This window comes from Wolffia australiana, chromosome 7 (genome assembly GCF_029677425.1).
Source record: "Wolffia australiana isolate 7733 chromosome 7, ASM2967742v1".
Lineage (NCBI taxonomy): Eukaryota > Viridiplantae > Streptophyta > Magnoliopsida > Alismatales > Araceae > Wolffia > Wolffia australiana.
The window spans coordinates 15838909-15866679 of NC_135841.1; the positions used below are offsets into that span (position 1 = coordinate 15838909).

Here is a 27771-nt window from a genome sequence, read left to right on the forward strand (position 1 = left end):
AAAATCGTGAAGGATGCCGTAAATCCACTGGCCCTCAGAGGCCCCATCGGCGAGTGCGCGGTACTCAGCTTCGTCGCTAGAGCATGAGACTTTGTCCTGCTTGCTACTTTTCCAGCAGACGAGACTGCCAAAAACAAACGTGCAGTAGCCCGTGGTAGACCGATGATCCACAACGGAGCCGGCAAAGTCAGCATCAGTGTAGACTTTCACTGTCTGGTCAGTGCTGCGAGGGAAGAGCAGGCCCTTTCCGGGGCAGCCCTTCAGGTACGCAAGGACCCGGTGGGCGGCCTGATGGTGAATCTCCCGTGGGGAGTGCATAAACTGACTGAGCAGGTTGACGGCGAAGGCGATGTCGGGCCGAGTGTGCGTCAAGTAGAGGAGCTTCCCCACCAGCTGCTGATACCGGTGGGAATTCGTCAGCGGCGAATCCTCCCCTTTGCCCAACTTCACGTTGGGATTAATGGGAGTGCTCATCGGCGCACAATCGGTCATCCCTGTCAGTGCCAGTAAGTCGACGGCATATTTCTGCTGCGAGACGAAGATCCCACGGGGGGAGTAGGCTACCTCAAGACCAAGGAAGTATCTGAGAAGACCTAGGGCCTTGATCTCAAACTCCTTAGCCAAGGCAGTGCTGAGGCGGACAGCTTCGGCAGCATCAGATCCCGTGATAAGGATGTCGTCGACGTACACGGCAAGAATGGAGACACCGTTCGGGCGGTGACGGAAGAAGAGAGAGGCATCTCCATTGCTCTGAGTGTACCCTTCGGTCTTCAGAACAGAGGAGAACCTCCCAAACCACATGCGCGGGGACTGCTTGAGTCCATAGAGGGACTTCCGCAGTCGGCACACGTGACCGGGGGGGCCGAGTGAGTAGCCCGGGGGTTGCTGCATGTACACCTCCTCCGTCAAGTCGCCGTGCAAGAAGGCGTTCTTGACGTCGAACTGGCGGATGGCCCAATGGAAGTGCGCTGCAAGCGCCAGAAGAAGCCGGACAGTCTCCATCTTCGCCACGGGAGAGAACGTCTCGAAGTAGTCCACGCCATAGGACTGAGTGAACCCCCGAGCCACAAGCCGAGACTTGAGGCGTTAGAGTACCGTCCGCATGATGCTTCTTGGCATGAATCCACTTGCAGTCCACTACCCTCTTGCCCGGAGGTAGTGGAACGACGTCCCACGTGTGGTTCTTGAGGAGAGACTGCATCTCCTCGTCCATCGCCGCTTTCCAATGGGGAGAAGCGATAGCATCGGCTAAGCGTCGAGGAACGGGATCCGACTCGATGCGTGTGAGGAACAACCGGTAGGGAGGACTCAGCCGGTCAAAGGAGAGGTAATGAGAGAGAGGGTAGAGGGGGGCCTTAGTGCACTGACGGACCCCTTTCCGTAGAGCAATAGGCCACCCCAACTGATCGTCACCATCGACAGGAGAAGGAGCGGAAGCAATGGGGGACTCCCCGGGAGGAGCAGTAGACGACACACCGGGAGTCATAGGAGACTCACCGGAGGGCGAGGGTAGACCGGGAGGGGGGGGTGACGAGGGTTGGTCATCGAGAGAGGAGGGTGACGCACCGGGGTTTGACAAGGATGGGGGGCCGGAAGGAGGAACGGAGACCAATGTGAGAGGGAGAGCTGCCGAAAGGGGAAGGGCAGGTAACGAAGAAGAGGTAGAGGACACGTCCAAGGACCCCGCAGGAGGAAGTGAGGAAGAGGAATCAAGGGGAGAAAGATCCGGAAGTGAGGAGGGTGGAGTGGGAGTGGTGGACTCCACGATCGGACTTGGCCCCAAGGGGGCCGAGGAGCCTCATCCAGCGGAAGGCGTGATGAGGTAGAGTAGTCCCCAAAATAGGGTTCATGCTCGGCAAAGGTGACGTTTGCCGAGATGAAGAACCGGGCGGATGATAGCACCGGTACCCTTTTTGGAGGGAAGAGTAACCCACAAACACACACCGGAGTGCGCGTGCATCAAACTTCGTGTGTGTGGGAGAAGTATCATGGACGTAGGTGGTGCAGCCGAAGATACGAGGCAAGAGTCCCATCCGCAAAGAAGCATTCGGGAATGCCACAGTCATCCGGTCCAAGGGGCTGGAGAACTCCAGGAGTGGGGTGGGGATACCGTTAACGAGGTGAGTACTCGTCAAAACCGCCTCTCCCCAATAACGCCCCGGCGCCTTGGAGTCCAACAGCAATGTCCGCACCGTCGAGGTAACATAGCCGATGCGACGTTCAGCCATGCCATTCTGCTCGGGCGTGGCCACACAAGAGGACTCGTGGAGGATGCCCCGGTCGGCAAAGGAGGCGAGGTCAGCGTTGAAGAAGTCCCGAGCATTGTCGGAACGAAAACGCTGGATGCCTCGACCAAACTGTGTCTGTACCATGGCGCAAAAGTGTCGAACATTCTGCGCAACCTCCGACTTCGCAGTCAGGAGGTAGACCCACGTATAGCGGATAGCTTCGTCCACAAAGAGTAGAAAGTAGCGGTGCCCTTTCAGACTGATCTGCGGTGCCGGCCCCCAAACATCACTGTGGACTCGGAACAGCGGGGTCGATGTGTGAGACGAGGATGAAGTAGAGGATCTGCGGTGCTTGGCTAACTGACAAGGTTCACAAAGCATAGTCTTAAGGTCCACGCCCGAACACAACGAGGGAAAAAGACGCTGTAAAGTGGAGAAAGGTGGGTGTCCAAGGCGTTGATGCTCCATCAGAAGGCGTCCCCGACGCTGCTCAGCCACCGAGAGAAGAGTCTGGTGCACCATGAAGCACTGGGAGCGGCCTCCATCGTCCAGCATCAGCAGTCCGTTCTCCCGCCTAATCGGTGTAGTCCGGCCCACCTTGTCAGACAGAAACATGCCGTCAGGTTGTAGGTGGAAGGAGCAGGAGATAGCATCAACTAAGCGCTGCGGAGACATAAGCACGGCCCGCAGGTCAGGGACATGGAGAACATTGTGGACCACACCGAGGCCGTCCACATAGACTGCCCCGATTCAGGCCACACGGAGACATCCACCCCCGGCCGCGAGGACAGTGCCGCCACCACGATGCCGCTCATATGATACAAACCGGGCATTGCTCGGGGTCATGTGTTCGGTAGCCCCCGAATCAAGGACCCAAGTCGTATCGGAGACGACAGGTGAGTGGAAGGCCGTATGGCCACAGTACCATGCATCTGAAGATGAAGGAAGGGAAGACGCACCAAAGCCGCCGAAGTAGGCCGTGGACGGATTCTGCAGGGCAGCCACTTCATCCCACATCTTCTTGTGGGCAAGTGCATATTCAGAGATCGTCAACGACCCCTGACGGAAATTGCTGGCCTGACTAGCAAGGGAATAAAGACGCATACATCCAGCCGAGGATGAACTGGTCCTCCACGTCCCACGCTGCATAATGTGGGTGGTCGATGGTAAGGGGGTCTTCAGTGCAATGCTTGAAGAGCTGGCGCGCCTTCAAGGTGGTCTCGACGAAGCGCATCCACGGGAGTAGATTCGGGCCCCGTAAGAGTGTCGTCTCGGGGACCGACGGAAGCGGATGAGCCACCTTGTAGGACAGTGGCTTCTCCAGGAAGTCGGTCTCGGTGAACGGCATGGTGCTGTTACGGTAGTGCTGTGGCTGCGGCTGCTGTGCGTGCGCGGCGGCTGTAGGTGGGCGATGTCAAACCCTAGGGAAGGAGCTCTAGAGCTCTGATACCATGTTGGGGAAGAGAAGAAGAAGATAATGACATAACTTGAACAGAGTACATGTAAGGGTATATGTACCCTAAGAGGGAGAGAGGATAATAGGGCTAGTGGGCTTATAGAATAGGGCCCATTAGCCCATGAGGGATAGTCTATCACTAACAGATACTCTATAGCTTCACAGTGACAAGTCATTGTCTCATTGCTTTGTTTTGCTCATTTTCTATTTTCATAGGATTTACTATAGTTGGATTTCAAATAAATGGGCTCATTTTTTGAGCTGAAAATCAATTGGTCCCATTCCCTGTGGAGATGCCCCAGCAATGAAGGCGTAGAGGGCCTCAGATCCTTTGTTCCATGAGGTCTGTCCTCCATCTCCAACATCATGCTGAAGTCACCACCATGCTGCAATGGTGAACTGGGGAATTTCGACACCTCCCCTGCCAACTCCCCCCAAACAGATGCCCTTAACACCAGGTTTGTCGCGCTGTATATTGAGACAACAACAAATTCAATGACTTCATTCCAGGCCACCACTCGTTCCAGGAAAAACATCGAGTCATTACAGGCCACCACCAAACCGCTGGATCGCCCTACTGTGTTCAGGACCAAGTACCCCTTCAGGAAATCTTGTCCCACAATCTTTAGATCCCTCACCTCGCACTTCTCCATCATGGTCTCGTGTAAGCACACCACATTGGCTCCCCATTCTCGCAAACTTTGCCCCACCCTTCCTTTCCTCTGCTCATTTTGGAGCCCATGTACATTTCAGGAGATTCACTTTATGGGTGAACCAACAGAACCCCTCCTTGTCTTTGCTCCCTCACATATCCCCCTTCTGCTACCACCACTTGTACACGGCTAGTGGAGCATTGTTTCTCTTCAACTCAATTCCCCTCCCTTTGTCAGCTTCTACCATTCTGCTGGTCTCCTCTGTGCTTGCCATGTCCATGGGGGTCTTTCCGTTCCAATTTGTACGTACATAACTCAAAATTTCCTCTTTTCTCCCGGGCTCATTGGCACCAGTTTCTATCTCATTCTTCTCCACTATATTCTCCTTGGGTACCATGTCTGGCCCCTTCCAGTCTGCATCCGACTCACCTTTCCGCTCTACCCTTCCATTCGCCTCGAAGTTTAGACTTCCTTTCAGGTGGTCAACCACACTTTTACCGTTATCTCGTCCCGCACAAACCACTTTTCCTTCTGTTCCCAATGTATTTTCCCAGGAGGTCTCCCTTCGCAATATATCTTCGTAGGGGGAGCTATCTCAGTGCCGCAGACCTACTTCCTCTGAGTGGTTTCCCACGTATTCTGTCATCTGTGGGGAACTTTTTAGCCCAAGACAACCACCTCTTTCTGGGCACCCTGCCGTTTTCCGTCTTCATACTTCATCTGCGGGCTGCATTGAATCCCCAGGGAATGTTTGCTCTGTGTCGGCCTCCTGTGTAGCCATGGATTTGTTGACATCTTCTCTTTGTGCCTCCAATCCCGTCGGAGTGTGACCCAGGCTTGGGGTACCTATCTTCTCGCTTGCCTTGCATAGATTGCTGATGCCCGCGCTAGCTGCCATCGCCTCATGGGGCTCCCCACCTAGCAACGCCACTTTCGGAGGAACCAATGAGGACTGTTTGACTTCAAGTTGGCCTGATCTGTCTCTCTTTGGATGAGGACTTATTTTTGTTAGTGAGAGGCCTCTCCTAGTGGGTCATGTTCTATAAACCCACTAGGCTCCCTCACTTATCACTAACTCATATTCTCCTCTCTCTCTCTCCTAGGGTATATATACCCCTCCTCATGTACATTCTAGTTAAGGAATTCATTCCTCTCCTTCCTCCAAGCCCTAGCATGGAGTTCAACATGGTATCAGAGCCAAGCTCTTGATCCCCATCTCTAGCCCTAAGCCTTTGTGCGGGCTTCTTCTTCTTCTTCTTCTTCTTCTTCCCTTCTTCTTCACCCTCCCCCTCCCACTCTGCTCTTTGCTCGCGGATCTCCTCTCCCTGCTTCCTTGATTTGGGAAAAGGGGGGGGGGGCATTTTTCGCTGCTGCCCGCGAGCAGCCCGCGAACCGCCGCCGCAAGCAGCCGCCCGCGAGCAGCGCCGCGCCGCTCGCGAACTGCGCTCGCGAGCAGCGCCCGCGAGCAGCACCCGCGAGCAGCGCCCGCAAGGGCGCCGCGAACCGCCGCCCGCAAGCAGCCGCCCGCGAGCAGCGCCCGCGCGCCGCTCGCGCACTGCCGCTCGCGAGCAGAGCCGGCGAGCAGCACCCGCAAGGAGCGCCCGCGTGACGCGCCCGCCAGCGCCACCCGCTCGCGCACTGCGCTCGCGAGCAGCGCCCGCGAGCAGCGCCCGCACGGAGCGCCCGCGCGACGCGCCCGCCAGCAGCCCGCAAGCAGCTGTCTCCCGCCTGCGCGCCGCGCCCGCCAGCAACTACTATCCGCCAGCAGTGTCGGACCGTGTTCGGTTCTTCGTTCGCTGCCGTTGCTGCTGTTTGCCGTCATGTCGACTACCTCCAGCATGGGCAGTGATCCTTCTGCATCCACCGCCCCGACGTCAACCCAAGCAGATTTCACCGCGGCTGACTTTGCCCGGGAACTCCCGTCGCCGAAAATCGGTGTTCCTCTCCCTCCGGCTCCGGATAACTGCCGTCTCAGTGCTCCAAACTTGATGTCGTGGCTGAAGTTCGTCGAGTACACTCTGCGCGGCCGTCTGCTCCAGAAACATCTCACCTGCCAGCCCCTCCCGGTCACGGACCCGCATTTCCCGGCCTGGAGTGCTGAGCAGTACTTCGTCCACTCCTGGCTCTTGACTCACACTCTCTCTCGAGAGGTCTATGACAAGTTCCTCCACCTGACGACTCCGCGGGAGATCTGGGAGCACGCCCGTCGCTACTGCGGGCATGATGCTGATGACTGGAAGATCTTTACTTTGGCCGAGCGGGCGAGTGCACTCCGACATGGCACCATGTCCATTATGGACTATAGCCTTGCCCACCAAGCCCTGTGGCGCGAGGTGGACTATTACATGCCGGTGGGGGATCCGAATTGCGTCGACCGCCGCCATGCTCTCAAGCTCCGCTACATGTCATTTCTCGACAAGCTGAATCCGGAATATGCGGATGTCCGGCGTCGGGCTCTTCACTCCCAGACTCCTCTTCCGGACTTCGATGGTCTGGTTAAGGAGTTGACGGAGGTTGAAAGCAGCCTTCGTCGTCAACGTCCGCTGCTGGACCTGCTTGCCGAGTCCCCCGGCGAGAGTGCTGCCCTCCTGTCCCGCCCTACGGAGCAACCTCCCTTGCTGCCCAAGCCTTCTTCGGGCTCTCGGGCACAGGTGGTTTGCTCCTACTGCGGCGAGCCGAATCATCTTGAGGCCCGGTGCATCAAGAAATTTTTGGACAGTACCGGGATCCGAGGCCGCCCCTGCGTCATCAGCTCCTGTCTCGTCGTCTCGCCGGTCCCGCAAAGCCAGAGCCCATCTTGCCCAGGCACCGGCCCCGTCGCCCTCTAGCTCCAGCCATCCAGCCATGACTAATGACCAGCTGACTGCCGAACTTGCCCGTATCAGCTCCCAGCTGGCTGCCCTGCAGACCGCGTCTTCTTCGCAGCCTACCGTGGCTCACTTCAGTGACTTCGGTGCGTTCTTCCTTCCCAAGTCAGATCAGTGGTATTGTGGACACTCGGCCCTCCAAGCTCCGCCGTTTGGATACCACCTGGGTGCTTGATACTGGGGCCACAGAGCATATGACCCCATTCAACCACCGGTTTCTGTCCTACGAGCGACACCTTGGTGGTCGAGCTGTCCACACGGCGGGTGGGGGACGACTTCGCGTGACTGGTATCGGGTCAATCCATGTGGATGGCCGTGGTATCATTCACAACGTCCTTCATGTTCCGTCCCTTCAGACCTTACTTATGTCACTGCAGCGACTCGTCGATGCGGTCCATTGCTCGTTCCACATTCAGTCTGATGGGATCTTTTTGACTGACAAGGTGGGGAAGACTTTGCGAATTAGGCGCTCGGATGGCCTACTGCTGTTGGAGGAGAGGGGGCGGTCGGGGACCCCGGTGCAGCGGTGCTTGTTGACGGTCGAGGACCAGCGCCGGCAGCGGCTTCTACTCACTCACCAGCGGCTCGGGCATCCGTCTTTCCATGTTTTGAAAAGACTTTTTCCGACATTGTGTACTGGCTTGGACCTCTCTTCTGTTGTTTGTGATGCATGCAAACTGGCGAAGCATCGCCGGGCCTCCTTCCCTCCGTCGACTTCTCACAGTGATGTTCCCTTATATCGCATTCATAGCGATGTATGGGGTCCGTCGCGACAGGCCAGCCTGAAGGGACACCGGTGGTTCTTGATCTTTGTTGATGAGGCCACCCGTTACACGTGGACCTACTTGTTGCCGTCCAAGAGCGCCGTCTCCTCGACTGTTCAAGCCTTCTGCACCATGCTTCAGACTCAGTTTGGCCGGACTATTCAGCGGTTCCGGTCCGACAATGCGCCGGACTACGTCAACCAGGAGTTGACCTCGTATTTCACCGCCCATGGGATTCTCCACGAGACGTCTAGCGTGGCGACGCCCGAGCAGAATGGCCTTGCCGAGCGGCGTATTGGGTATGTCACGTCGACTGCCCGCACTCTCCTGCTGGACTACCACGTCCGTGGACTTATTGGGGGAAGCCGTTCTGACGAGTACTCATCTCATCAACGGCTGCCCACCCGACCCTCCAGTTCAGCCCTCCGCTTGACCGGTTGTCGGCTGCCTTTCCCGCCGCGCAGCTCCGCACTCACCTTCTTCCCCGCGTCTTTGGCTGCACGGCATATGTTCATGACACGACGCCCTCCCTGTCGAAGCTGGATGCCCGGCGCTCAAATGCGTCTTTGTTGGCTACTCTTCGCTTCAGAAAGGGTATAAATGCTTTCATCCCTCTTCTCGTCGGTTTTGTCTCCGCCAATGTCACCTTCTCTGAATTTCAACCCTTCTTCTCTCCCTCATCTCCTCCGGCCCCCCACTTGGAGCCGGATCTGGTTCTGGAGCCCGCTGCTCCCTTTCCTCCCACCGTCGTCTCTCCTCCCACAGTCGTTCCACCCTCCTCTTCTTCTCCTCCACCAGTCGGCCTTCCTTCCTCACCCATTGCGCCTACTCCATTATCTTCCTCCCCCGAATCCTCGCCTCCTGCTTCCGCTCCTCCCGTCTGCTGAGTCCTCGCCTTCCTCTCTTCCGCCAGCCATTTCCGAGTCGTCTTCTTCTCCTGCTGACGATGACTCCCCTGACTTGCCTATCGCTTTGCGTAAAGGGGTCCGCCAGTGCACCCGCACTCCCCTTTACCCCCTCTCTCACTATCGCTCCTTCGCCAGGTTGAGTACTCCCTACCGCCTGTTTTTGACCCGCATCTACTCTGTCGCCGTTCCACGCCGCTTAACCGATGCTATCGCTTGTCCTCATTGGAAAGCGGCGATGGATGAGAGATGCGCGCCTTGCTCAAAAACCACACGTGGATGTGGTTCCTCTCCCGCCGGGAAGACGGCCGTCGTGCAAGTGGGTTCACACCCCAAGCACAACGCCGATGGCTCCCTGGAACGCCGCAAATCGCGGCTCGTGGCTCGTGGCTTCACTCAGTCCTACGGCGTCGACTGCTTCGAGACGTTTTCTCCGGTCGCGAAGATGGACACCGTCCGCCTCCTCCTGTCGCTGGCCGCTCATCATGGGTGGTTGATTCGCCAGTTCGGCGTTAAACGCCTTCCTTCATGGCGATCTTACCGAGGAGGTCTACATGCATCATCCTCCGGCTACCCTCTCGGGCCTCCGGGGACCGTCTGCCGACTGCGGAAGTCCTTGTATGGACTGAAGCAGTCACCGCGGATGTGGTTCGGCCGCTTCAGCTCCGTCATGCGCGCCGAAGGGTACACCCAGAGCAATGGGGAAGCCACTCTCTTCTTCCGTCACGGCCCGGCCGGGGTCGCTATCCTGGTCGTTTATGTGGACGACATCCTGATCACCGGGTCGGACACTGCCGAAGCTTCACGCCTCAGCCGCTCCCTTGCCCGCGAGTTCGAGATCAAGGCCCTTGGTCAGCTCCGGTACTTCTTGGGGCTCGAGGTGGCCTACTCGGCTCGTGGTATCTTCATCAGCCAGCAGAAATATACGGTGGACCTGCTGACTTTGACGGGTATGACCGACTGTGCTCCTGTGAAGACCCCATCGACCCCAACGTCAAGTTGGGCGCGGGGTGACTCTCCGCCGGTCAGCACCCATCAATATCAGCAGTTGGTGGGGAAACTTCTCTATCCCACACCGCGGCGTCCCGACATCAGCTATGCAGTTAGCCTTCTCAGTCAGTTCATGCATGCTCCGCGCATGATTCATCGTCAGGCAGCTCACCGGGTGCTCGCGTACCTGAAGGGCTGTCGGAAGGGTTTACTCTTCCCCCGGAGCTCAGAGCCGACTGTAAAGGTATATACAGACGCTGACTATGCAGGCTCGACTGTGGACTACCGGTCTACCACCGGTCTTTGCATCTTTGTCTTCGGGGGCCTTGTGAGCTGGAAAAGCAGCAAGCAGGATCGTGTCTCCCGTTCGAGTGCAGAGGCGGAATACCGGGCACTTGCGGATGGGGCCTCTGAGGCTCAGTGGATTCACGGGGTGCTCCGCGAACTTCGCGTCGAGTACACCCGTCCGATCCACTTTTATTGTGACAACAAATCGGCTATTGCCTTGGCTCAAAATCCGGGCCAGACGGGTCGCATCAAGCACATGGAGATCAACCGCTACTTCTTCAAGGAGCGGATGGACGAGGGCTTGTTCGACTTGTCTTTCGTGCCGTCATCCGACCAGGCGGCAGATGTTCTCACGAAGGGATTATCAAATCCTCTCCTTGTTCGTGCTACCTCCAAGCTTGGCATGGATGACATCCATACCTCGCTTGCGGGGGGCTGTTAGTGAGAGGCCTCTCCTAGTGGGTCATGTTCTATAAACCCACGAGGCTCCCTCACTTATCACTAACTCATATTCTCCTCTCTCTCTCTCCTAGGGTATATATACCCCTCCTCATGTACATTCTAGTTAAGGAATTCATTCCTCTCCTTCCTCCAAGCCCTAGCATGGAGTTCAACAATTTTCTTACAAAAGAAGGCTTATAAAGCTTGGGAGCTTGTGTTTCATCTGGTCAGGTGATATGTTCTTTACTATAACCTATCAAAGCAAAAGGACCCTCTGTGACAGGCCGGTAACAGTGTATGTGAACTAAAGGGCCTGGGCTGTGAGCCAATGAATAGAAGTCCAAAGGATCAAAGAATCAAAGAATTCAAGAATTAATTTCCCCATTGGGAAGGCGATAAGTGGCAGAGGCTGGGTGTGAAGCAGTTTTGTTACCAGAAAAGGGGGAATATACATGTCACGCTTCTCTCATTCTCAGATTGTGGTTTGCTCTGAACCTTATCGTTTCTGTTTTCCATTCTTCATCAGTGATTACCGTGGTTCTCCATCCTCACAGTACGAGGTCAAGGAAATACCTCTATCACTAGGCAGCTGAGTTATGGGCTCCATGTTGTTAAGATTGTAGTGTACTGAATTTCCATTTTGTTTGGAGAAGTCTACTTCAACCTGGGTTTGAAGTCATCAGCAAGTTTTTCACTGATTTCTCAGGATTTCAAAGTCAAATTTTCAGTTCAATGATCTTGAGCCACAGGAAGCTCAGACCTCTGGTTGCATCTTTTTTAATGACCTTGTATTCCACAGTAATGTAAATGCTTTCATTCCTCTGTATACCCGAGACTTTTTACAACACTGGTAACGGGGAAGGGGCACTGTAGTCATTTAACTTCTAAATATTTAGACTCTAAATATATGAAGAAAGGGAGAAATGTTCAACAATGTCATAATAAGGAGAGAATGTACTCTGGAGGGTGTGAGGGTCTAGGACCTTTGTGGACAGGAAATCCCTTCAAGGTGGTCATTTCTATCTTTCTTCCTGTGTCTTGACTGTTTTCTTTTCTAATTCATTGTCCCTTCTTGATATCCATGTCTCTCTCTTGTTCTCTCATTTTTTCCCTTGTTATTAATTCAACCCAACGCCATTTTTGTCAAGTCGTATCATTGTCTGTGGTATTACTCAGTTTCAAAATAAAATGTTGCAACCGCACCAAGGCTGTGCCATTTCTGTCATCGTCTGTGGTATTACTCTGTTCCGAAATAACTTGTTTTCAAAAAAATGATCTTATATCCAAGTAAACTTGTACAGTGTATCCATCCATACAGATCATAACCAGCACCATATATTCTCCAGGAATATTATTCTGCTATGGACAACTTTCCATTAATCTGACCTTGAAGGCATTAAAAAGTAGATAGGTTTGAGACTTTTTCTCTCAGTGAAGGTGGGTGAGGTGGTTGATTTTGAATCAACTCTTCGGTACATTCGCACAATGTCCATTTGCTCAATGTGATACGATCCTACTCCTGGAACGTATCGTGGAACACTTGTAACCCAACGATCAATAGAAAATTTTCAAGATCCAAATGTCGATAACAGATAGGAGAGGAGAGGAGAAGGTTCCCGGGGTACAGAGAGAGTGAAGAAACGGGAATGGTCGGAGAAGTGTGGCTGTCGGCTCGAGCGGTGAAGATGACGCGTCGACCTACGAACCACGAGAGAGAGAGTGAGGGAATATTCGGAGAGGGAGGTAGGGAAGGAGAATGGTAAGCCTTGCTGTGTGAATGCCTGCCTCCCCCGTTCGCGGGAGAGGTCCTTAAGTAGGAGTTGATTCGGGATGGGCCGGTGCATGCGTGATGGGCCCGGCCCGTGTCTTCCTCTGAGCATAGACCCGCTGCCGCAGCATATCACAATGTTTCAAGTGCACATTCGCTCAATGTCCATTTTTGCTATCTTTAATTTACATTCGGATTCATTAGAGCAGTTTTCAGGGTAGATCCTATAAGTGTCCATGTTGTATATATGTAACCGGTTGACAGCATCATATTTGTTCCCGCACCTATCTGTGTTTGAAATGAGTCTTCTTATTATTTGGGGATCGATTATTGAATTGACTCATGTTATATTTTTGTTGCCACCGCGCAGACATCTAACGGCCACACTGGCTCTAGGATGGAGGATACGGTTGACACAGCATCTTCTTGGAACCTACATGAAACGGAATGCTTTTTACAAGGTAATTGGTTCTTTTTATTTTCCTCAAATGACAAGGTCCTAGATCTTGCTTGTCACTGTTTAAGATAATGGACAAATGGTGAATCAGCCTGAAATGTAAACGCAGTTCTCTTGGTTTTGACATGAATGTCAATTAAAGAGTAAAACCAGTTAGTTGCCTATGATTGGATGAGTGGGCAGCCCTACATTTATAGATATATGGTGCCATCAGAACATTTATAAAACAATTTGCATCCGTTGTACGCAGGTGTTCCACATGTCAAGTGGAAACATTGATGCAGACCAGAGGATTACACGCGATGTGGAAAAATTGGCGAGTGATCTGTCAAGCTTAGTAACTGGGATGGTCAAACCTTCAGTTGACATCATTTGGTGAGCTTTTAGTCATAATCTGTTTTTTCCTCCAATTTTCTTGCCTAAAAGTTTTATTGTCGAGATGGGAAGGTTTACATGGAGGATGAAGACTTTAACTGGACGAAGAGGAGTTGGTATACTGTATGCTTACATGTTACTTGGCTTAGGATTTTTAAGAAGCGTTACACCTGAGTTCGGAGAGTTGTCTGGTAAAGAGCAACAGCTTGAAGGAAAGTTTAGGTGTGCAACATTTTATTATTTTGATGCAATTAAGGTGCAACTTTTGTTTAGCCTTAATTTTTTTCTTATTCATTTTTCGTCCATGTAGGTTCATGCATTCCAGGCTCCGCGAACATGCAGAGTCAGTCGCCTTTTTCGGTGGTGGTTCTCGTGAAAGATCTGTAAGATAGATTTCTTCTTTGGGGATAAGGCATGGTTAATCAAATTTTTCCCTTCTGTGGGGAAAAGGCATCCTTGTCGGCTTTGTGTCACTTGATTTTATATTTTAGCCTTTGCGTACTCAAAATAATCAAAATATCACGAGAAGATTTTAGGAGTTCCTCCTCAAGTGTCCAAGTATAGCTTAGTCACTCACTTAATGCTCAGAGAATATTAATGGACATGTAGTTTCTGTGAACTGTTCAGAAAGAAACAGGGCGCCACGATTTTGTTAGTGCTTTTCTTAGCGGTTCTTGCCTCTAAATGTTTTCCCCAAATCGTGCAGATGGTCGATGCAAGGTTCAAAGAACTGCTTGACCACTCTGGGATGCTGTTAAATAAAAAATGGATCTATGGAATATTGGATGACTTTGTCACAAAGCAGCTTCCTCACAATGTTACTTGGGGGCTCAGTTTGTTATATGCAATGGAGCATCAAGGAGATCGCGCTCTGACGTCTACTCAAGGTACGTGAGAGGAATACACTTTGTGAATATGATAAGGAATCCTGAACTAATTCTGTTTCCCAAATGGTTGCAGGCGAGTTGGCACATGCGTTGCGTTTCTTGGCTTCTGTTGTTTCACAGAGCTTCCTAGCATTTGGCGACATTCTCGAGTTGAACCGAAAGTTTCTTGAGCTTACCGGTGGTATCAACCGTATATTTGAATTAGAAGAGTATCTTGATGCTGCTCAAAGTGGTAAAAATTTCATAGAACTGAAATTATGATAATTTTTGTATGGTTCTATAGTCATGTTTGATAAGCTTTTGTGGTGCATTGGCACTATGTAATTTTTGCTGTCCTCAAGGATGATGATGAGAATTCCTTGACAACTTTGTCATCATCACTCATCCATGACGGATGATGATGATATAATAAAATTGTTATCTTAGGGCTGACAGTCACGATGATGATGACGATGATGTTTGGAGGAGAAATCCCCTTCTCCCCCTGCCACCATGGATTCTCACCCTTGTTCAAGATGATGAGATCGTCATCATTATTTGTCGGCAACTAGGATGATGATGACGATTTCTGGATGATGATGATGACTTCTCGCTGGGATGGCAAACGCTAGTGCTTTGCCATGTTTCTTTTTTTTGTTAACAAAAATGTTTTATTTGGGGGAAGCTCATTTAATTCATGATTTTTCATGTTTTTTTATTGTGCAATATTGAGGTTTCCTGAACACTTCTTTCTACTGATCTTGAGGAAATTACAGCATACAATACATGAAAACCTGGCCAATTGGTGTTTTTTTATTGTCATACGCAGAGACTAGCCTCTCCCTTGAGTCAAGATCTGCTTCAAATGAGGAGCTTGTGACCTCCAGTGATAGTATTTCATTTTCTAATGTTGATATAATTACCCCTGCCCAAAAGTTGCTTGCCAGACAACTGACTTGCGATGTAGCACAGGGCAACAGTATGCTGGTTACCGGTGAGAGAAGCATTCTCTTAGGTTCATTTTATGATGATCTCTTCTTCATTGCCACCAAAATATGAGTTTTAATTCTAATTTTCTTAATCTTATATAAGGTCCCAATGGCAGCGGCAAGAGCTCAGTTTTCAGAATCCTTCGAGGTTTGTGGCCTGTGGCGAGTGGGAAGCTAGCTAAACCTTGCCTCAATATAAATGAAGACATTCGGTCAGAATGTGGTCTTTTCTACATCCCTCAGCGACCGTACACGTGCCTGGGGACTCTGCGGGATCAAATTATTTACCCCCTCACTCGTGAGGAAGCAGAGGAGAGGATCCTGAGTTTAAGTGGCAAAAGTAAATCTCCTCCTCTTCCAGAATTTTTGCGCTGCAATTATCTCTCTTCCTTTGTCTAACCTCAGCCTTTTCTACTTGCGCATCCTTAATTATTGAAATATCCCTGTATTTGAGGATAGTATCCTTAATTATTGAAATATCCCTGTATTTTACCGTCTCAAAATTTTTCAATTTTTTCTCGCTAGAAAATTTTGTTGGAACTAAGTTTTTACTTGTGTGCATTATTCACACGTTGTCGTCATTTTATTTTAGCACTCAAAGTTCACTTTTGTTATTCTATTTAAAAAATGTTTTATAAAAAATCCATGTCTAGAATTGCCAAAAATAGTAAAATGGTGTAACGTGGAGAATCCGATTATAGCTGTGAGCATGTGAATTATTTTTTCTAGAAATACTTTCATAAAATTATAATGATGGTTTCCTTGGTTTTCACGATCATGATTATAAATTCAATATTTCTGCTTACTAGTCTCTGGGCCATATCCAAATTCCCATGTTAACTGTCATTATAACACACATGCTCATTGTTGCGGATTATTTATTGCTTTCTCTCTCATAGGCGATGCATCAGGGAACTCATTCTCTCTAGACGCTCATCTTCGAACAATCCTTGAGCATGTACGACTCTTCTACATTCTTGAGAGGGAGGAGAATGGTTGGGATGCGACACCAAACTGGGAAGACATCTTGTCTTTGGGGGAACAGCAGAGGCTTGGCATGGTCAGCTAATAGATATTCATCCTCCGCCTCCCCTTATGTGTGTCTCCTGCTTGTTTTTTGCATAATCTCTGACAGGTTTTCTTATTGGCAGGCACGGCTGTTCTTTCACCACCCTAAATTCGGCATTCTGGACGAATGCACCAAGTAAATTTTATGATTTTATTGCTTTTTTAAATGTCTTTTCGCAAACGGGCATCTCCCTTTTCTGCAGTTTTTCTATTGTTTTCTTGGGAAAGATGCCTGAGGCTTATGCTATTCTTACCCTATCATAAACGTTATGCCTGTTTTGCCTATACTTTTTATTTCTGTGAGCATTGGTTTGACAAGCTGTCGGATGGAGGTCTCAACAAACGTTATTTTTATTTGCTATAAAATAATTTCTAAGATTGAGTCATAGTATCAATCTTAAGTTGCTTATGCATCCTCTTGCAGTGCCACCAGTGTCGATGTAGAGGAACATTTGTACAGAATTGCCAAAGAATTGGGCATCACCGTAATTACATCTTCCCAGGTGAATTAACTACGCCAGTCGGTCTCTTGTTAAGTTAATTGGTCAAGTGGGTATTCTATGATCATCTCATCTTCAATTTTTCTCCACCTTGTGAAGAGACCTGCGCTCATCCCATTTCACTCCTCGGAGCTGTGCCTTATTGATGGCGAGGGCAAGTGGGAGCTACGGTCAATCATCCACCAATAAAGCAAACCCAGGTATTGTAACTCCTATCAGAAATCATATATTTTGGGCGTTTTAATCTCTTGTACGAAAGCCAAGGAGAAGATCTGTGGCGGGCCGCTCGTCTGCAAATAAAGTACATCATTTGGTTGTCATACACTGTATTACCCAGCCCAACAAGCTTAGAAGGCCCATTTCGAATGTAAGTTTGGATGGTGCTATCATCAATAATATACATGTTAGCAGCGGTAAAATATCCCCCCATGGAAATGCCTCAGAATTAGCAAATATTGAGTTTGATCGTTTGCTCGCTCAGTTTGGTTCATTCGGGTGTCCCTGCCTGTTCAGCGGCGGTTGTTGTTTCTGGTCTTCCATCGCCAGTCATAGCCTAATAACTACTTAATGGACAGAGGAAGACAGACGACGGAATAGGAGGCAGGGACGACAATGGAAGACGGAATAGGAGGGACGGGACCGGACAGAACGGTACTTTGGTCTGTCCTCTGTCAGAGTGTGCAGTTTTATTCCATTTCCTTCCCCAAGGAGCAAGAAGGAACAGATGACTGAATGGACAGAAGAATGTCGGAAACACTAGAGTAAATCACCGACATCCAATGTTGGATGGAACATAATAGAACAGAAGGGATGAAGGCTTTAGTTTCATTTCTGTTCCAAAGTCAAGGCAGATGACTTGACTGATGATAGTAAGGTGCAGAATGGATGGTGATTAAATGAATTAAAATTAAGACTTTATTTTAATCAGTCATGACAAGCTAAAAATTAATTCTTTGATGTGGTGTTATTTATGCATCTTTTTTGCTTTTCTTAAACCGCCTATGATCTAGATAAATTACTTTTTAAAAATGGTTTCAATAGATGTATATATATATTTGATGAAATATAGATATATAGATGTATATTTTTGAACAAGAATTTAGAGTTTGAGCTTAGTTAAAGGATGTGTAAAGTTAGTCAAAGGATAAGTGTATGTCCTACTATTCTCCTGCAGACGTACAGTCACCCAATACCAAAGTGATCCGTCGCATGTAATCTGGATCATGACAAACACAATAAGAATAAATATGTTTAAATAAAAGTATATTGGTAACTAGAGATGGCGCACACATGCCAAGTGATATGGCGTCTAATGGTCCCTCTGAAAGTGAAGATCTTCGGGTGGCTTGTGTTTCAAAAAAGAGTCAGGACTCGGATCTTCTGAAAGAAGATGTATCCCTACGCACTGACGGAATGCATATTGTGCACAGGAGGAGAAGGGGATTGTAATCACCTATTCTTCGAGTGCCCTCGTGCTCGTATTATTTGGGCTACTTGAACTCAGGCGGCAATGAACCCGACATCAGAGGAAGCCTTCTGGGACTCGATACAGAGATTCGGTTCTAGACAAAGAGACGCGGGGGGCAAAGCGTTGGCAGTGCTCTAGGGGATATGGCGCCACAGAAATGACGTGATCTTTCGTGGGGGGACAGCCTCTACAGATGAGCTAGCCCACGAGGTGGAAGGACTTCTGGCAGCTTGGCTCCCCTGAGTGGGGAAAAGAGAGGGGAGAGGATAAACCCCTTTTTAATAGAGCCATACGGCTTAAGGCATGTAAATCGGAGGGTGGTTATCGATCCTTTTGGGTTGACCACCCTTTTTGTTATTCAAAAAAAGAAAATTTGGTAACTAAAACTATAGCATAAGAATTACTGCTAAAAAAGTGATTGTGTCATTTAAGTCAATATCGTCATCATGGATGTTGCTTTGAGAGAAACAGTCACTCAGCCAGAGCACTGATCACGCACTGACAGTACCTCTCATTCAATAGGTGGAAGTTCAAGGAAGACAACCATGCCTTTATAATTTCACCAAGACAACATGGTATCTCCTTCAAGCTAGAACTTTTCCAAGATATGCATCAATATGTTTTACGATTGATGATGTGGTATGGTTGAGAGCAGCTTCTCTCCTGAGGAAGAAACTCAGATAATTATCTATTGTTTGTGTTGGATGGATGACAACACTGGAGAAAGAGGAACTCATGCCACTCAATATTTGGCCCATCCCTCGTGCACCTCGGACAGCAATTTTGTAAAATGAGGGCAATTTTTCATGATATTTAGTTAATAGCAATAGCAATTTTTATGAATCTTCAGCATTCATTCCCCCCAAGTCCCCCTTGGTTATCCCAGATTCTTGATTCTCTTTAGCTGTATTCCCATCACCCTGTGTCCCTTTAAACATTCAAGACTACCCACTGTTAAGTTCAATCAGCAAGGCAAGGTTGTCAGTTAGAGCTGTCAATGCAGCCACTCCCATCCGGAGATGCCAAGGTGGCACGCTCTTCTCCATATTAAACACCTTCAAGCGTTGGATTTGCATGTTTTATCACTAGAGTTGGCACTCAGATGCCAAGGTGGCATGTTCTATCACTGGAGAAAGAGGAACCCACCCCTATGGAAATGTCAAATTTATCTCATTTTAAAAGACGTTTGTACTCATTTGTTCTTCAGGATCTGCAAAATACATTGTTTGCATATTTTCTTCCAATCCGTCGTTGGTTTGTCTTGATCTTATAAGTGTCCTTCACTATGCAACTTTAATCCTTTAATTTTTCAATCTTTCAATACCTGCTCTTCGAGCAATAATCAAATCCTGCTAGTCTTTTTCTGCCCAGTTTCATAACATTTCACTATCACTGTTGCTTAAAGTTGAGATCTGCCCATCGTACAATAAGAAAGCTTTCATCATCTTGCACATTCAACATTTTCAAGACCATATTTTGTGTTACGCAAATGCCATAATATGGGTTTTAAGCCATTTAGAAGCTCATGGGGGGGATCATTCTGGGATTTCTAGTAAGATAAATTAATTCACAAGCGCTTCTTTGCACGAAAACAACCATCTTTGAATCATGATTGTTGTCCTCAACGAATGCATTAAACAGAGTAAAATCATTGCCATTACTATTGAAATGCCCAGAAGTTAAATGTTTATAATTGCGATGTAGGACGACTTTGAGCTCACATACATAATTCCTTCCGGCCAGGGTTGATTTCAAGTTTTGAATTTATCATCATGAGGTTCTAAAAGAATGGCCAGTGCGACTGGAGTGCTTTCTTTGCGACCTCAGAACCAAGAGTCATACCTGAGCGTTGGGGCTCATTGAATAGGTTTCTCCAGCTTCTCCACAAGCTCTTCACTGAGAGTCCAGAGCTTCTTTGCAAGCTCCTCGTCCATGGCATATGAGGTCGGAACTTCCTCGTTGCAGTCGGCGAAGTACTTCCCGGTGACATCTTTTAGTGCAGGGTTCAGCGCCAAGTAACACGTGGTGGCGGCGCCCTGCGAACTCACAGAGACCAATCTTACCGAATGACATGAAGATGAACATTTAGCCCAGGAACTCACCTGTGGCACCGTCTTCATGAAGGGCTTTACCAAGGAACCTAGACAGAGAGCCACAGCTACAAACAAGTCTCCATTAGGAACTTTAAGGAAGCAGAGATGACGCAGGCTTTGCTCACTAGTAGAGTTTGATGACGATGACAAGAAGCAGTCATCATCATCCGCCAACAAACGAATGATGAGCACCATTCTGTCATGTCTGATCATCCAAGTGAGGCTATCAAAGGGACAATGACGAGAGGTGATGAATTACCTCCACAACTGCTCGTCATCATCCATTCGTCATTGTCATCAGTGAAGGCAAACACTACTCACCATTGTTGAAGTGGCGGAAGAGGTTCGTTGGAATCACACCCGGGTGGAGCGAGTTCACCGTCACGTTGGCCTTCTCTTCCTGCATGAGGTAGACTACAAGGATGAATGAACATTCAGCAAAAGAAGGCAGTTTTCCTTTCAAGCGCCCACCAGCAAGCGCCTGGAGAGCTCGTTCGCATGCAAGATGTTGGCGAGCTTAGAGCGTGAATAGGCTTTGAACGCCTTGTACCTGGCAAAAGAGATGGAAGATTTATCTTGTTTCTCTAGTGTCTGAGCGAGGTAAACAACGAGCTTGGTGCGTGTGGACAAGAGATTGATGGGGAACAAGTGCATCACTACTTGCATACAGGCCAGGCAGATGGGATGTACGGCGCGAACCCAGGACGCACATCCCCACCGGCAAAGCGGGTCTCACGAAGAAGGCTGGGGAACAGATAACAGAATAAGACGTGATGACATTTCAGTCAGTCATCTGTCCAGGAGTCTGCACCTTAGTTCCCTTTCTGTCCAAGGAGGCAACCACGGAGGATGGTTATAAAGCTAGAGTAAATCACCGGCACCCGATGTAAGAACAAGGATGAAACGGAAAGGAAGGCTTTTTCACTCCATTCTCTGTTCAAAGGTCAGGAAGGATGACTGCTGACTATAAGGGATGGAACAGCCTCACTTGAGAGTGGCCCAGTGTTGAAGAATACTTTGGTATGCGAGAACCAGAAATAGATTACGTATGTAAGATTCCAATGTGGATGGAAGACGCCTCCCCTTTGTCACCCATGATCATGGATGGAAACGAGATGAGATGCAATCAGAGGTATTGCATCTCACTATCTATGGTCGCACTGTCCGATGCAGAAATTCAAGCCAAGTGGGTGAATTTCTGACTGTCCTAAACCCCTCGGATGGTGAACAGGCCAGTTGCGGGGCGGAAATCAGAATTGCCCATCACACAAAACTACCCCCCCACATGACAAGTCGGCCGGGGTTCCCCCATTTGCTGAACTGATGACCAAAATTTCACTACATTTAATGCCAAAAATACATTTTGACCAGGTTTTGAACTCTGAACCTATTGATCAATCACCCACATGAGTTATTTATTAATTGTGAGACTTTGCTATAGAAAAAAACCGATCAAAACCCGCCAATTTGATCTGTAAAGTTCAAAATTTTGAACCACACCGCCTAATCCCCACGACGGAAGGCACAAACCGTCCCGTCTTCTCCAGGCAACCAAAGATTTTGTCTCCTCAACAATGACACTGACGATGACGTCTCGTCAGCGTCATCGGAGATGATCAAACAGCTACAGAAGTTTCAAGGGGAATCGAAGGCCATGCCAGGAGAAACAGAGCTTACTCTGAGGCGTTGTTTATCTTCTCAAGATCGATCCAGGCGCCGTCTGCTCGGGTGTGCGCCCCGGAAGAGACATTCACGATCCTCCCCTGAATCCCCGTCTCCTTGGCCGTGGCCTTCATCTTCTCCAGCAGAAGTTTCGTCAGCAAAAAGTGCCCTGTAGGAAAAAACCCACAGTCAGACCGCAGCCATGGAGATCTCAAGAGGGCAGAGAAGAAATCACCGAGATGGTTAGTGGCGAATTGCAATTCCACGCCGTCCTTGGAGAGCTGGAAAGGGCAGGCCATCACGCCCGCATTGTTTCTAAACGCGAAGAGTTAGACAATTGGATGGCGAGCGAGGTGAAATTCGAGGGAAGAATCTACTCACACGAGTATGTTCAAGGGCTGGCCGGAGGCGTTGAAGTTGGAAGCGAAGGACGCGACCGAGCTGAGCGAGCTGACGTCCATCTCCGCGACCTCGATCTGGGCCGTCGGATTCTCCCGCTTCAGACTCTCAATCGCCGACGCGCTCGCCTCGGGGGATCGGACGGGCAGGATGAGCTTGGCTCCTCGCAGAGCGAGCACCCTCGCCGTCTCCCTCCCGATCCCGCTCGTCGCGCCTGCTCAAAAACCCTAGCAAATCTGACCAACTCTCGCTCCCCCCATGGATCGAGATCCAAGAACAAGAGAGACGAACCTGTAACAATGGCCGTCAGCTTCCCCGCGTCGACTCCCTCCGTGACCTGCTCCGCCGTGGAAGATCCGCCATAGCCGGAAGCTCCCGCCGCCCACGGCCACCGCCATAGCCCCATCTCTCTCTCACCACTCTCCTCCCTCTTCTTCTCCCTCAAATCCCAGCTACATCTCCTTAACGGGCCCGCCGGCCCAATGAACCCTAATGGGCCGCGCGCGAAGAAAAAACAATCCGAGATCGTCCGCCAGCTGTCCCGATATCCGGTGGGGCCCACGGCATAGAATTTCTCGGGATTTTTTAAATTCCGAAAAAAAAAACGGGAAACACGATTAAACTTTTCCGTCACGATGTCGTCACGAAAACTACGAATTACCCCTTGCTTTTTGTTCCGATTAGCGAATTACACTCGGCGGCGGCGGCGCCGGGGGGCGGCGGCGATTAAGGGCTAATCCGTGTCAGGGGATTGATCAGAGGAGACGTTATGGGGGAGGATTAGGGGTAATTACGGGGGGGGGGATTAGACGGGGATGGGGGCGGAGGGGGGGTCGGATTTGGGGGCGGAGCCGGCGAGGGAGCTCTTGTTGTTGTGCATCCAGACTTTGAGGACTTGGCGCTTGACGCCGACCTTGGAGCAGAACTCCTGAAGCTCGTCGTTGTCGTGGCGCTGGATCCGCCACCCGACCTTCTCCGCGAACTTGAGCATCTCCTCCTTCTGCTCGGGCGTGAACTTGGTCCGGAACCGCTTCCTGGCGCGGTCGCGGTCCTTGCCGGAGAAGAGCAGGGGCGCGGCCGGCGGGGGGGTCTCCGAGCCGGTGCTCGGCGACGGCGCCAGCCCCACGGGCCGGTAGCCCGGGAGCGCGAGCCCGATCGGTCGGAAGAAGGGCGCCGCCGGCTTGACCACGACCGGGTGGTGGTGGTGGAGGTGGTCCAAGGGCACGTAGTCGCCGCCGCCGAGCTCCTCCTTGCGGTGGAAGTTGCGGTGGCAGCCGCAGGCCGCGCATTTCAGAGCCTCCAGCGAGCCCGGCTCGCCGCCCGGCATGAACTCCCCGCACCCGTCCAGCGCCTGCGCGCCCAGCCCCGCCGCGTGGTTCTTCATGCACTCCCAGTACCGCGCCGCCGGCGCCGCCGCCGTCTCCGCCGCGGCGCCGCCGGCCTTCCCCCCCTCCTCCTCCCCCCTGTACGGCACCATGCTCAGCTCCATTCTTCTTCTTCTTCTTCTTCTTCGTGCTTTCGCTTGGCTGTCACGGGCGGCGCAAACCGCGTGGTTTGGCCTCGCTGAAGGGAATTAGCGCGGGGTTATAAAGGGAGAAGGGGGGGATTTACTCCCGCGGCGATCACGTGACCACTCATGAGTTGATGGGCAGGAGGTCAGAGGGCCACGTGTCGGCTCCTGAGTCGATGGGAGACGCCGACGTGGAGGGCCCGGGGCCGTTGGATTGGGTGGGGGGTTTTGTAGAGTGGGCCTGCTGGCAGGCCCATTTTCTGTTGGGCCCCGATCGGCCTGCGCTGACAGCGCTGGCGCTGTTAATGAGCGCCGATCCCTAACTATTCTCCGCGGTAACTTCACCGCGGTCCCCCGACTCGGCCTCTGAGGTCATAACAGTTGTTTCCGGTCACCTGGGGAGCTGAGCCCCTTGCGTAATCGCCATTCAATGCTCATTTACTTTACCTCCACGCGATCTACTTACTCTTCCTTCTTTGTTCTTGGTTTTTTGATGGGTTTGTTTGTTGTTATTATTGTTATTTTTTGTTCCTGTAAAGTTGGAGTTTGACCCGCCTGCAAAGGATGGATTTTTTCTGACGTGGGAGTTACTGTGGGAAATGACGCCGACGGCGATCTATCCGACAGGACCGGGGGTCACTGTTCTTCGCGCGCAGAGAAGAAGCGAGAGCTCAATCTGGGTATTTTCCAAAGTTTGGGTTTTAATTATGCGGATCGCTGGAGGGAAATCGGTGATGATCGCCGCTGTTTCAGTGGTCCACGGTAGAAGTAAAGAAGGGGGGGGTGGGTGAACGAGGAGGGTGGGCTTCGGGCATGTCGGGGTCTGCGTGAATTACCATGACAAGACGCATCCGCAATAAAAGAATGCGAGATGGTCGTATGATTGGCCAGGAAATGGCAATTGGCCCGGGGAGGAGGCTATGCATCTATCTCTCCTCTCTCTTCTCCCACACCCATCTCTACATGAGAGATAGATATTGATAGATGGTTGTACAATCTGCGCAGATGTATCTGTTTCCCTCTCCTCTCTCTTCCCCCACACCCATCTCTCGATGAGAGATAGATATTGATGCTGGTTGTACTATCTACGCAGATGTATCTGTCTCTCATTTCTCTTCTACACCCATCTCTAGAAGAGAGATACATTGATAGATGGTTGTATTATCTGCGCAGATGTATCTATCTCTTCTCCCACACCCATCTCTAAATGAGAGATAGACTGATAGATGGTTGTACTATCTACGCGGATGCATCTGTCTCCCCTCTCTCTTCTACGTCCATCTCTAGATGAGAGATATAAAGATAGGATGGGTGATGCGCAGATGTATCCATCTCCCCTCTCGCTTCTCCTGCACCCATCTCTAGATGAGAGCATGGGAGATGGTTGTCCTATCTGCGAAGATGTATCTGTCTCTCCAACACCCATCTCTAGAGGAGAGATAGAAAAATAGGATGTGAGATGGTTGTACTATCTGCGCAGATGTATCCATCTCTCATCTCTCTTCTCCTACGCCGATCTCTAGATGAGAGATAGGTAGATGGGGTGGGAGATGTTATCCTAGAAATGCACTCAATCATGGAAAAAGGGACTGCTTTTCCCACGTATATATCCTGTAGAGAGATGGAGATAGAGAGATAGAGTGAGAGAGTGGAGTAGACCCAGTCAAAGTCTGATCGGTTGGGTTCTTAGCTCACGCTTTCTGGATTGAATGAGCAAGTCTGGTCACATCGTCGTGGCCTACTTGGATCTGTGGCCTACGCACCAGAAAAGGAACCTGGGCTGGTGTTTTTGTCTTAATGGGTTGGGCCCAAAATAGTCCTCTTCTGTCCACCAAGCAGACCAGCCCTACTTGATTCATTGGCCTGGATGGAGGAAGCTTTGACCTGGTCTAACCATTGCCCATATATCAGTATTTGGATGACGTTGACGTTGACTGGTGTGACCGTCAACGCTGTCTGTCTTAGTAGTCCCTAAAATTTGTCACCGCTCACTTCCGAAGGTCTCGGGGTAAAACAAAGAAGTCAGGATGGTCCACGGTCAGTCATGCATGGAGTCTCTCTCTGTCGTCACACTCGCAGGGGCGACCATCACCCGCGGCTTGATGCCCATATTGGCCGTCACTTTATCCCTTTTCTTCCCCCAATGGACACTGGTTACTAGTGTTCGCCTATTTAATACCATAATTGACCGGCTATCCAAAAGTTAAAATTCATGTTCATTTTTTACCAAATTTGATATTGATCAATGAACTAAACTTGTTAAGTATATTCAAACGAAAAATAAGATGAATGTAGTCAATTATCAAAATTAAAATTAGATTTAACTGTCCTATATAAAAAAATGCAGCAATCTGACATCAATATCTATGAGATGGGTTGGATCGAACCAGAACAACCCCTAAGTAGAGGACAGGTGCCAATATTAGGACGAATAAACAGTATCCAAATATCCATAAAGCTGGGTATTGTATTTCACATTTCTGATATCTGGTATGTTTGTCATTTTTGTCTCTATTCATTTGTCACTTGGAACAAAATGATTCATTCAGTCTAGCTGTCCTCGTCAGCGTAGATCATGATCTGTGAGCAAACGTGGTCGTTCCGTTTTTTGTGCAAAATGTTCATTCTGTTCAGTTTTCCGAACATAACAAAAAAGTATTCGAACAGAACATCACACAGATCTTTGGGGTTTATCTGATTTATCTGTTATGTTTGGTATGTTTGTCATTTTTTTGTGGTTCTTTTGTTCGCTTTGTTCGAATTTTTTGTTTGAATGTGCCAATTTGGCTCGAATGTGCAATTTTTTGTTTTGTTTTTTAAAATAGAAAAGAAAATAACAAAGAACAAGGTCCTGTGTGGTTGTTTTGTGCGAATTTTTTGTTCGTCTCAAACGAACAGAAAAGAACACCTATGTCTATCTGTGAGAGATTCAGATGAAATGGATGACAGTTGACGATTGGCGGTTGACTAGGATCGGGATGATCGGAAATTTTGATAGATTGTGATCTGCATTATTCGGTTGTATCAGTCAGAAAATCTTGACCGTCCATCCGATCGCCACAATCGGGCTGGCAGATCAGATGAAAATTCGATTCGATTGCCACTCCTCCATCGTAGTGGGCCAGACCGCCAGAAACTTGTCACTTCTTTTATGTTCTAGGTTCTTCAAATTTTAGAGAGAGAGACTAGAGATAGAATAGAGTCTGGATAGATATGGTCTAGAGAGAGAATGGCGAGAGGGTTCAAACAGAGAGACTGGAGAGAGATTGGAGAGGGGGTTCTAGAGAGAGACTCAAGAGAGGGTCTAGACAGAGAGACTTGAGAGGGGTTCTAGAGACTCAAGAGAGGGTCTAGACAGAGAGACTGGAGAGAGGCAGGAGACTAGAGAGAGAGGCTGGATGCTGGAGGGTGGGTTCTAGAGAGAGAGTAAAGAGAGTTTATAGGTACATAATCTAGGGAAAGGGTCTAGAGAGATATAATCTGGAGAGAGAGAGAGACTAGGGAGAGGGTCTAGAGAGAGATAATCTGTAGAAAGAGAGACTAGGGAGAAGGTCGAGAGAGAGAGAGATAATCATAAGAGAGAGACTAGGGAGAGGGCTATAGAGAGATAAGTTGTAGAAAGAGAGACTAGAGAGAAGGTCGAAAGAGAGAGATAGACCAGGGAGAAGGTAGAGAGAGAGAGATAATCTGGAGAGAGAGAGAGACTAGGGAGAAGATCTAGAGAGGGATAATCCGGAGAGAGTGAGACTAGGGAGACGGTCTAGAGAGAGTGCCAAGAGAGTGATAATCTAGAAAGAGTGAAACTATAAAGAAGGTCTAGAGAGTGTCTAGAGAGTGATAATCTGGAAAGAGTGACACCAGAGTCTAGGGAGAGACTACATAGAGGTTGGAGAGAAAGTCTAGAGATAAGACTGGAGAGAGACTGTAGAGTGATTGTGTCTAGAGAGAGAGAAACTAGAGAGAGGCTGGAGAGAGAGGGTCCAGAGAGAGATTGGAGGGAGGCTATCAAGAGAGTGACTAGAGA

At 49.7% G+C, this 27771-nt stretch overlaps 2 protein-coding genes and 1 pseudogene across 2 annotated transcripts in view; 1 reads left to right on the plus strand and 2 right to left on the minus strand.

Moving 5' to 3' along the window:
• ABCD1 (peroxisomal ABC transporter 1) overlaps positions 1 to 17034 on the plus strand; it is a 41759-nt gene extending 24725 nt beyond the window's left edge. Inside the window, exons 15-26 of the mRNA XM_078578775.1 lie at positions 12731 to 12821; positions 13068 to 13192; positions 13265 to 13414; positions 13503 to 13575; positions 13899 to 14079; positions 14153 to 14311; positions 14888 to 15052; positions 15151 to 15387; positions 15947 to 16107; positions 16199 to 16251; positions 16540 to 16618; positions 16715 to 17034. Coding sequence (XP_078434901.1) covers positions 12731 to 12821; positions 13068 to 13192; positions 13265 to 13414; positions 13503 to 13575; positions 13899 to 14079; positions 14153 to 14311; positions 14888 to 15052; positions 15151 to 15387; positions 15947 to 16107; positions 16199 to 16251; positions 16540 to 16618; positions 16715 to 16804 — 1564 coding nt within the window. The 3' untranslated portion in view covers positions 16805 to 17034. The remainder of the gene's footprint in view (positions 1 to 12730; positions 12822 to 13067; positions 13193 to 13264; positions 13415 to 13502; positions 13576 to 13898; positions 14080 to 14152; positions 14312 to 14887; positions 15053 to 15150; positions 15388 to 15946; positions 16108 to 16198; positions 16252 to 16539; positions 16619 to 16714) is intronic.
• A 2682-nt stretch (positions 17035 to 19716) lies between these two features.
• LOC144705169 (short-chain dehydrogenase TIC 32, chloroplastic-like) lies at positions 19717 to 22686 on the minus strand. The gene is made up of 8 exons (XM_078577719.1): positions 22529 to 22686; positions 22220 to 22451; positions 22074 to 22153; positions 21854 to 22007; positions 20648 to 20726; positions 20498 to 20576; positions 20186 to 20241; positions 19717 to 20119 (listed from the first exon to the last, which is right to left on the minus strand). The coding sequence occupies exons 1-8, from the start codon at positions 22641 to 22643 to the stop codon at positions 19940 to 19942; spliced, it is 975 nt and encodes a 324-aa protein (XP_078433845.1). The 5' UTR covers positions 22644 to 22686; the 3' UTR covers positions 19717 to 19939.
• Positions 22687 to 22875: 189 nt separating this feature from the next.
• Positions 22876 to 23786, minus strand: LOC144705170 (zinc-finger homeodomain protein 2 pseudogene; annotated as a pseudogene).
• Positions 23787 to 27771: the final 3985 nt, after the last annotated feature.